Source organism: Emydura macquarii, unplaced genomic scaffold, assembly GCF_026122565.2.
Source record: "Emydura macquarii macquarii isolate MOO-44397 ecotype Brisbane River unplaced genomic scaffold, CSIRO-AGI_Emac_v2 contig_3059, whole genome shotgun sequence".
In the NCBI taxonomy this organism is placed as follows: domain Eukaryota; kingdom Metazoa; phylum Chordata; order Testudines; family Chelidae; genus Emydura; species Emydura macquarii.
Genome location: NW_027133196.1, coordinates 465,113 through 475,267, shown reverse-complemented (window position 1 = coordinate 475,267; position 10,155 = coordinate 465,113). Strand labels below are relative to the sequence as shown.

The 10,155-nt window shown below is 50.3% G+C and overlaps 1 protein-coding gene across 4 annotated transcripts; it reads right to left on the bottom strand.

The window, feature by feature from the left end:
• Nucleotides 1-1,221: 1,221 nt before the first annotated feature.
• On the bottom strand, nucleotides 1,222-9,974 carry NPM2 (nucleophosmin/nucleoplasmin 2). 4 transcript variants are annotated; one of them, XM_067530249.1, is made up of 10 exons: nucleotides 9,838-9,974; nucleotides 8,197-8,280; nucleotides 7,127-7,212; nucleotides 5,995-6,114; nucleotides 5,102-5,195; nucleotides 4,297-4,448; nucleotides 3,485-3,510; nucleotides 2,697-2,730; nucleotides 1,961-2,034; nucleotides 1,222-1,307 (listed from the first exon to the last, which is right to left on the bottom strand). In XM_067530249.1, the coding sequence occupies exons 2-9, from the start codon at nucleotides 8,258-8,260 to the stop codon at nucleotides 1,990-1,992; spliced, it is 621 nt and encodes a 206-aa protein (XP_067386350.1). In that variant the 5' UTR covers nucleotides 8,261-8,280; nucleotides 9,838-9,974; the 3' UTR covers nucleotides 1,222-1,307; nucleotides 1,961-1,989. The 4 variants fall into 4 exon arrangements, with proteins under 4 accessions (XP_067386350.1, XP_067386351.1, XP_067386349.1 ...); XM_067530250.1 differs by having other exon boundaries at nucleotides 3,485-3,507; nucleotides 9,838-9,969; XM_067530248.1 differs by having other exon boundaries at nucleotides 2,697-2,733; nucleotides 3,485-3,507; nucleotides 9,838-9,960.
• Between the last annotated feature and the right edge of the window lie 181 nt (nucleotides 9,975-10,155).

Below are 10,155 nucleotides of genomic sequence, written 5' to 3'. Positions count from 1 at the left end.
TCCCTCGTCAGCGGAGGCTACGGCTGGGGCAGACGCTGCCCCAGGTCCTGACAAAGATGCACGGGGGAGATGCTTTAGTTGAATGTTCTTTCCGTCTGTGAGTTGGTTCCAGGGGGCGAAAGGAGGCTGGCAGACGGGGAGAGAGAGGGGAGCCTGCCCCAGCACGTTGCAAGCGCTGTCTACGGCGGAGACCAGTGCCACGCCTGGGGCTGCAGCCTGGCAGTGGAGGGTGACGTTTCTGAACCAGGCAGACGGCTTGGCATGAGGCGGTTCAGGGGCAGAACCCCGTGGAGTTTGAGGCTACGTAGGGCCATGTTCTTTGGGCTCTCGCCCTGGGAAACGAGAGAGAGATGAGCTGCCACTCGCTTAGACAACACACACACATCCTGTTCCCGGCTCAGGGGGCTGGGAAATTGCTGGCAGACATCCCCCCCCCCGAAACTGCATTCCACACCCAGTGCTTAATTTGTGCCAGGGCAGAGCCCGGCCTCTCTAGACTGGCTGCACCAGTTACGAACCTAAAAAAAACTGCTCAAGCCACAGCATCTTTCCTTACCAATGAGCACTGCATGCCTCCCCCCTGCCACCCCAGGAGCTGATCTCCAGCAAACCAGAAGCTCTGCGGAGCTCTTTCCTTTTGCAGTGCCGCCCTCTACAGCATCAGAGCAATGCTGCACAGCCTTCACTCAGAGACCTCTTTCAGCACAGCCCTCCAGCAGCTGGAAGCTATTTCTCCTCCTGAAGAGGGAGGATCTAGATTTAGCCAGGGCTCAGAGTGGCTACTCAAGAAGTCTCAAGGTGTTTTACACTCTGGCCTGTTGCTGCTCACATCACCCCACGTGATCTGAGAGCAAGCCTCAGGTATCCCTGTCGCCTGACCCAATACATTGTCCCTACAGCACGGATTCCACTGCTTTTGCCTGGTTGATGGAGGACGTGCATAAGCAGCAGAAAGGCCTGGGGTGGTTTTGTCTGAACCATCTTAGCAAGCAAGTCTGCAAATCCCAGGCTACGGTCAGAGTGGAACATGCACTGGGCTTGGCTGTGCACCTTGGACTAGACTATGGCTAGAATATGAAGCTGCTGAAACAAAAAAAAAGTCTGACTAACTGTGGGGCCTGAGCCCATCTGAAAATTCTGGCTTTGGCCCCTTGGAGTCTTTTGCTCTGTCCATCAATGCTGCACCATCTTCCAGACTTAAGAGTCAAGCAAAATCCCAAGTGCAAAATAAAAGGCCATTTATTTTTTCTAAAGACATTTACAGAAAAACAGCACAAAGATATATCTGGTCTCGTCTGTCCCAGGCCCTGGAAGGCAAGAGGAAACAGAAGTCAGATCTTAGCATGGGAGAGGGGCAAAGTCCTGGAGCACTTCTGTGCCAGATTAGTTCTCCAGAGGCTAGTCGCTAGATTGTACCTCCTGCAAAGTTACCTTGCCCCACAGACCGATTCCAGTTGGTTTGGAGCCAGCACACAATGTGAGCATCTGTCTAACTTCAGAGCACTACAGTGCAGAGAACTACCCCCATTTACAGACTGGGAAACGAAGTGAAGGACAGGAAGTGAGGGCCTAGGAGCCCTGCCTCTAAGCTCCATGCACAGGCTGCTAGACCACTCTGCTGGCAGCTAGATACTATGCCTGAAGGATTCTACCTTGTGTATTATCCTGTTGTGCCGTAATCCCTAGTCCTCTCCTTCGATCCCCTGCCCTAGTCAGGTGGATTTGATGAGCCATTTCCCCATACAGCACCCCTAGACGTAGCATGGTGCAGAGAGGACAGTGGAGTGTCAAGACAGTGATGGTTCCCTCTGGCCTCTGCAAGCATGGGGAGCTTGGGACACCAACACTGGTCTCTCCATGCCAGTGTGCTGCACAATCATCAGCTCTCATCCCCAGGAAGCAGGCCGCCCACATGAGGCCTTACCACTCAGCCAGCCGGTGGTTTGCAGAACACCCTTACCTCAGAGAGAGACCTCGCTGCAGATCAGTCTATTTTTTCACTGCTGGCTTCCTCCCTCTGCCACCTCCTCTTCCCTGCAAAGGGAACAAAGAGAGGCCACCACGTTAGAGTAGCACTGGCCAGCAGCTTGGCACCCCCAGATTCCATGGCCCCACTCACTAGGCCAAGACGTTAATACAGAGCAACTCAGCATTCCTTCCACAACAGCACGTGGGAAGTGATTCGACATTAGCGCTAGATAGCAAGAGCCCAATTCATGAGTGTGCAGATCTAAGCCCAGGTTTAGTTATCCACATGCCTGTCAGTTATATTTCCCTGCCAGGACGGTGTTTGCACGTTTGACTGTCTGCCCTAATTCGGGGTTTGTCAGCTAATTAGAAGCAGATAGCAGCATGTGAGAGACACCCCCCTGCTGCTAAAGTATTTGGTACTCATTCTTCAGCAAGTGGGTTAGATCAGCTCAGACTGAATCATTTGCAGTGTGACTCGTACTACGAGCCAGTTTACCTTTGATTAATACTAGTCAGCCAGCTCTAGAGAGTGAAGCAGAAATAAAGCAGCAAAAGATGAAATGGAACCGTGTGCCCCATGCAGAACAGAGGGACAGCTTTAAAAGCCATGTTTGCTTCAAAAGAGACTTCCACACTGACATGTTTCTAAAGCCAGCATTAATTCTATTCATGTTTCTCCCTCGGTCTGTCCCAAGGGGCGCAGAGATCATTGCTTGGCTTCCTACCTTACTGGGAAGGGTATCATCATCAGAAGGAACACTGCTGTTTAGAAGAGAAGTTGAGATTAGATTCACTCCTGAAAAGTCATGCCATAAATTCACAGATCTAACTATAGGTACTGAGCTCCTGCCTCTCACTTGAGCAACCAAGCTGTTAGTGTTTAGGTTTTAGCATGAAGTTACTTTAGACCTAGCTGATGGCTTTGAGCACTTGCAAAAGGGATAATGGCATGCCACTGTTCATTGGAGATTCCCTATAGCATTTCACCAGACAGTTATCCCTTTGCTCTTTACCAGACGTTAATACAGAGCAACTCAGCATTCCTCCCACAACAGCACGTGGGAAGTGATTCGACATTAGCGCTAGATAGCAAGAGCCCAATACATGAGTGTGCAGATCTAAGCCCAGGTTTAGTTATCCACATGCCTGTCAGTTATTTTTCCCCTGCCAGGACAGTGTTTTCATGTTTGACTTTCTGCCCTAATTCGGGGTTTGTCAGCTAATTAGAAGCAGATAGCGGCATGGGAGAGACACCCACCAGCTGCTAGAATATTTGGTACGCATTAGACACTGATACTGCCAGGATGAGACAAAAGGCTGTTATGCTCCCATTGACCAGGTCAGTCAAGGTCACTGTGTTTCCTGGCTGATGGTATTTTAGTCCCCTCTTGTCCTGAGATCTTTAGCTTCTACCTGTACCAGAGATCAGTCAGACACTATCCCCATCATCCCATCTAGAGGGTGCTATCCAGACTCTGCTGGACTCTCTCCCACACCCTTTGATTATACTCACTTCTCTTCCTCTTTCTCCATCTTCTTCTGGGAAGACGAAAGATTTAGTTAAACATGACTAGGCAAGCACAAGTTCTCAGTCATGGGGCGTGGGGGAGGGAGAAGAGGACATTCTCTTTTGAGCTACCACGCATAATTCTCCAGAGGAGGAGGAATTGCGTAGCTTGTCACTATAGCAGGAAAAGGGGCTATTGCACAAGAGAGGCAGGTGGCCCAGATTAGCTGTAGTAACAAGAACACTGCCCTATCCAGGGGGGATTTTCCCAGGTGAAGGAGGGAGTCCAAACACCTTCTAGTACATTCCAGAGATACTAGTGATTTGGAGCTGTATGCCCACCACTGAAATGCAGCCACCTCTGGGCTACAGCACAGCTGTTAAACACATAACAATACTATGCAACAGGTTAAGGCAGCAGTACAGGAGGATGCTGTGTTCATTTGACAGCAAAAGGGGCGAGGGGGGTTAGGGAGCAGAACATGTAGTTACCTACACTGGAATTTAGCCAAGACACTAATCACCCCCAGGACTCTTGGGGAAGGGAATACAGTCTTCAGTGGCCACAAGCACTCAGGGGGCTCATACTGGAGAGATCACCTCCAGCAGAACACCAGCTGCTTCTCAGGATCCATTGGTTAAGCCAGCAAGATTCTGCAAGGCCCAGGAGACTGGATAGGCTAGTTCACTGAACTCTTTCACTAGTCGCCTACACACTAGGGGGCAGATTCAGGAGGTACACGAGGGAATGAGTGGTGTTACCAGGGAGGAACTGGGCCATGAGTCTGACAATGGGTGCTTGACAGTTCTTGCAGTACCTTGGCAATGCTACCCCTCTTGGAAGCTGCATGCTTGATGGGTTTGGGGGGAGACTCCTCCTGAGGTTCTTCTTCCTCAGCCACCTTTTCCTTGTCCTCTTCCTCCTCCTCCTCCTCCTCCTCTTCCTCATTCCAGGAGAGATCTGGTACCACTGTAAAGTAGAGCAGTCTTGGCCCAGAGCTATTCATGCACCATCAGAGCAGCTGCACCCAGGCACTGCCTCTCAGTGCCATAACTGCTGCCCATCCTGGGGGACTTACACGAGGCTTTGCTCTGGGACCTGAGCAGAGCAAGCCCAAACGAGCTGCAGTTCATTATGGCAGACACATCCCCCTCCCCCCGGTCCATGGAGAGGGCGTCCTGACGCTAACTGGAGCCGGTGCTGGCTCAGCTGAGAACGTATGTTACAGCACGGCTCATGTTATCGAGATGTGTCGCGAAGGCTAGTGGCTCTTTGGTAAAAGCGGGAGTTGTTAGAACGAGTCACCATCCCCAAAGCACACCCGCCAGCCAGTCTTCCTAGGGGAAAGAAGGGGGCATAGGGAAGAGAAGAGGCATCACAACACCCGTTCTGACAGTGGGATGTTGTGCAGAGGTTGCGGCCTTCCTGTGCCTGGAGATGGTGGAAAGTCACTGAATTCCCATGTGTCCAACACGGGAGCTGGTCCTTGGTAGGCCGTGGAGATCCTCTAGGGGACAGAGTAGCTCCAGCAAGTCCCATGGGAGCCAATGGGCACTGCATTACAGTTGCACCAGGGGTGACTGACTCAGACCCCCTCTTCCCACCTCGCACCGTTAGCTTACATGTAACGTGTTGTCCAGTGATGTAGACTGGGCCAGAGCCAGCTCTCAGCCTGAAGGTGACAGGAGGAGTCAGCTCAATGCCAATCATGGTGGCCTAGAAGAGATTAATGCCACGTTACATGAGCCTTCACCTTTCCCACTCACCCTCCCTCCAAGTGCCTTAGCCTGGCAGGAGGTTCCCACATGCATTTCCCTCCTAGGAGAGACTAGGGCTTGTTCATTTAGAGACAACCCAGGAGCATGATCAGTGCTGAATTTTCAGGTTCTTGGCCTGTAGGCAAAGCTACACGCCTTCCCAGTTTATGAAGAGTGATGGCCTTTGTCAGCTCCTCAGGGCAAGGGCTAAACCGTCTAGAGGGGCTGCTGGCTGGGAGAGCTATGCATGGATGCTGCCTCCCTGGAAGCGGTGAAGTAGCAGGTATGGGCTGGCTGATAACAGGTTACGCGGGGTATTCAATGAGAAGCTTGTACGTGGCAAGCAGATGCGCTTTCAGGCCTGAGAGGATCCTAGAGCAGGTTCAGGAGGAAGGGTACAATGAAGGCACACTTATTTTGCCAGGAGCTGACGGCCAAGCAGGTGAACTCACCGCTCAGACATTTTACCTTGCTCAACTGCTGTTGCCACGTCAAGCTGCCCTTCACTATTTCAGCCTGTCCACTTCCCCAGCTCAGCACAGTGGTTTGCTCCAAGTCTGGTCTTATCTAGCGAGCTGAGCCAAGCTACGGGGGTTTGTCCACCAGTCATTCAGATCTTGAGTGGCTGTTCAGGCTCATCTCTGGTTCGGCTTTAGGCTTGGTCAGCGCTAACCCCAGTTCAGTGTGCATCCCTCCCCCCACTAGAGTCCGAGACTGATCTGCCCCAGAGGCAACCCTGCCCATCTCTGGGTGCTCACCATTGGGAGTACTGAAGGTTTCAGAGTTGCTAGGGGCACAGGAGTAGTATCCTGGCTCTCTTCTGGGGGTACAATCTCCACCACATTGAACTCGTCTTTGGCTTTTTCTCCTAGACAGATCTTCAGGGGAAAGCATGAGTCGTCAGCACCCCTTTAGTAAGAGAACTCCAGCAAAACCTCTGAAGGCTCCAACTCTAGATTCCCCAACCCCACCTCCAGACCTGAGAAGGACTGTTCCAGACACATCATCTATAGGGCTCTTAGCCTAGGGTTGGCCCCATCCCAGTTCTCAGGACCACCCCCTTTTCGAGGTAGCTGTCCCAGGACATCTGTTAGGGTGCTCAGTACCCACTGCCAACCGCCCAGTTTCATGGGCTCAGGGGATGTCCCGGGGTTTTGTATCTCAGAGGGGGCAACCCTGCTAAAGCCTCTAAGCCAGTTCAGAAGACGCTGCCTCTGCTCAATAGAGCTTCACCACACTTTCTGCCAGTCCCCAGGGGGAGTGGGCTTCCTCCACTGACTAATCAGGGCAGCCATGTCCCCTGGCAGAAATTCAGGGAGGGAGAATTAGGGCTTCTCTACAACCCAGAGGGGCATCACCTGGCATGGATTGTTCCACGGCAGCCCTTGTGATGTGAACACAGGAGCAGGCAGAAAAACCTGGGACACTGAATTTAGATTCTCCTCTGGAAAACCTGCCCTCCCCTCTATGGCTTCAGCAGGCCGCCCTTGCAGAGAATGGTTGCACTGCATGGACTCTGGCAGGCTGGGCTGGTGGCAGTGCCCTTTGAAATGCCATGCACCTTACTCCTGTGCTCTAGGGCCAAGAGTGTCAACACGCATGACTGAGTCCACTGCCCCGGGCAAGGACATAATAAGGCCCTTCTCTTCTCTCCCTGGCTTGCATGCCAGATGGTTCCAGGGGGCAGATTGTTGCATTGTCAACATCTGTCATATCTGAACATCTTGGTACCTAGATTAGAGGCCTTCTCATCCCCTCCTTATCCTTATATTAGCTTCCAAGGCCAGCCTCTTGTCCCACACAGGACAATCCTGTGCTGAGCCAGCCTCTACTCACTTCCAACCACAGCACCCACACCCTGCCCGGATAACTCCATGGGCAAGCACTTACTGTCCGCAGGGCCAGCTGCTGCTCATACTTCCATTCATCTGGGATCTTGAATGTGTAGGTTTTCTTCGCATTGTTGAGTTCACATCCTGTGAATGAGGCAGATGGCAGAGGCCCCATCAGGCCAGCTCAGCCCCCTCCCACACACTCACACTCAGCTGAGGACTGTAGAGCTGAGCCAGGTCCAGGCTGAAACGTCAGAGGTGGTGGAAGCACCACACCCCCCTTTGAGAAGTGGGTTAGGAGAACAGACACGAGAGAAGCCTCCAACACAAGTGCCTCCAGGCTAGAGGTGGCAGTTTGTTCTCCCAAGGCTCCGCTTTGCTTCCTACTCCTGGCAGGCGGGAGGACATTAGAGCTAAAACATCGTCCCTTGGAGCTGCCACGGGTATTGACCAAGCGGAGCCAAGAGACGCTTAAGACCCAGGGGAAGAGTTTACTTGCCAAGAATCAGGCGGCAGTTTAAGGGGGCCTGAAGTGATTTGACTGCTCAGCTCACCAGAGAGAGACTAAAGAGGAGACTGCACTAAGATGATGTTCAGGCAGAGGGCTGGAAGTGACCACAACAAGCTAAGTACATTCTCCCCTTGAGGTAAGAGGGCTCAGCATTTTCACTCCTCTCCAGATACCCAGCCCCCAGAGCATGCTTCAAGAGGGTCAGGTTCTCAAGCGTTCCAGATACTTGATTTGCCAGAGAGAGGCAGAGACTCACCGCACCATGGAAGCATGGGTTCATTTCAGCCGAGGGTTGTGATTGTCAGGGGAGCCTTGCAAGATACTCCCCGAAATAGCCCAAAGCCACCTACTTATCACAGCTTCTACTGCAGTAGCAGAGAGAGGCCACAGTCAGGTCAGGGCCCTGTTGAGCTAGGCACTGTACAGGAAGACGACATGGGGCATTCCCTGCCCTCCTGTGTTTGTAATCTAGTTGGCAAGATGCAAAGGTGGACAGACAAGCAGATGGGAAGCAGGACAGGTGAATGGAAGTTTGTTTCAGCTGCATGCATGGCTCTTAGCCACAGTATACACAGCAATTATATCCCCACAGACAGTCACGAGAGACAGGTTCTTACCCCAGATTAGAGACACTGGCTTCGCAGATTTACCGTTGCTGTTGGTACTGCTGGTAAGAGCCATTGTTCCTAGGATTTACCTTCCTGGGAAGGAAGAAGACATTACTCAGAAAGGAGGCTTTACTAAGCTAGATAACTTTACAATAGTCCCACTGATCTAGGATTTAAGTTTTCCACGGAGTTTAAGGCCAGAAGGAAGCATTAGATCTTTTCATCTGACCTCATGTATTTTATAGGCCATTACGTTTTCACCTGCTTAGCCCTGTATTGAGCCCAATAATTTGGATTTGACTGAAGTCTGTCTGGATCTGAAGAATCCACCATTCCCATCATAGGTTGTTCCAATAGTTAATCACCCTCACTGTTAGTTCATGCCTTGTTTCCAACAGGAATTTTTCTGGTGTCAGCTTCCAGCCATTGGTTTCTGTTATACCTTTCTCCACAAGATTGAAGAGCCTTGAGTACCCAGTATTTCTTTCCCATGAAGTTACTTAAATACTAATCAAGTTATCTCTCAATCTTCTTTTTGATAAGCTAAAGAGATCGACTCTCATTGAGAGATTCAAAGAGCACATTGTCCAGCCCTCAAATCATTATGGCTCTTTTCTACACCCTTTCTAATTTTGCAACCTCACACCCCCCTTTTTATTTTGAAACTTTTAAAAAGATTACAAATCCTTGCCATGTAAATATTAGACAAAACAAAACAAAAACAAAAAACAATCATTGCAATAGTGAGCTTTTGTTTAGCTAGACATAATATAGGAATGTAGTCTGCAGATCTCTATATAGTGTTACCGTGTTACAGAGTGAGCATTATTACAACACCTACGTCCTCTCTAGTGATTTTATTAAATGGAGCAAAACTCTATATGCACCAACATCCTTTTTAACACCAGAACTGGACACTGAAACACACTGGAGTTTAAGGGCACCAGCAATTCCTTGTTGGAGCAGGATCAGTACAAACTGTAGTATCCTTATTTATTAGCAGAGTAAAACAAGAGTCCCAACACTATTATCAAAGGGTCCAACCCCAAGCACTTAGGGTCTGATTGCTAGTGGTGCCAAGCAACTATAGAGCCAGTGGCTTTCAAGCAGAGTTGAGGGGTCCTGGAAGTCAGAGCCTTAACACCAAGAGCATTGTTACTGACTGCAACAAGCCTGCTCACCCTAGCCACAGATATTGAGGCAGATACTGGTCCCTTTCATTGCTTGCTAAGGGAGTCACTCTGTTGGTCCAATGGAGTTAGAGTATTGCTTCACCCCCAAAAGGTAAGGAGAGTGACAGTTTCATAGCATCACTGTTATGCCCCTGCTTATTCCTAAGGGGATACTCCCCTCCACACAACATAGCTGCCATTTTCAAGAGCCCTAAAAATTAGAGGTCCAAATCCCCCTGACCATCAGTGGAGTTGTGGGCCTAATCTTTTCAGCTCCTACCTCTACATCCATAGCACTGGCCACACATAATAGGACTGAGCAGACAGCAAAGCTCAATCTTTCAGGAAGCCTTTAGGACACACACTATAGTATCCTGAGGTTGCATCTCTCCCAAGGGCACAGGCTTGTTAACTACAAGAGGAAGCTTTAAAGGAAAAATAAGTGCTTACTAACATTGGTATTTGATAACTCACTTACCAAGCCCCACCTCACTCACACAACTTTAAACCAGTCTTCTAAAGAGTCTGGTCCTAGCAGCCCCTACAAACAGAGAACACCCTGCTCACGCAGCTTATAAAGACAGAACAGGTGAGTGGGCCCCATACGTCACCCAATCAGCCTCAGCCTTGTTGCTAGAAGTAGAAATGTGGCCTTAAAAAGGAACAGCCCTTAAAGAGAGAACGTTCCATAGGTCACCCTGGTCAAATGCAATCATGGAAATAAAATCTTGATCATTTAGCACATCCACAGCACTTTTCATGTCGCAAATGCATTATAGATACTACTGAGTGATAC

Bases quoted from the DNA above. Each gene is read 5' to 3' on its own strand.
- NPM2 (XM_067530247.1), bottom strand. From the start codon at position 8,260: ATGGCTCTTACCAGCAGTACCAACAGCAACGGTAAATCTGCGAAGCCA. The intron at 6,115-7,126 runs GTAAGTGCTTGC...TTTCCCCTGAAG, and splicing joins AGCAGCTGGCCCTGCGGACA to ATCTGTCTAGGAGAAAAAGC. The intron at 2,734-3,484 runs GTGAGTATAATC...TCTTCTAAACAG, and splicing joins ATGGAGAAAGAGGAAGAGAA to CAGTGTTCCTTCTGATGATG.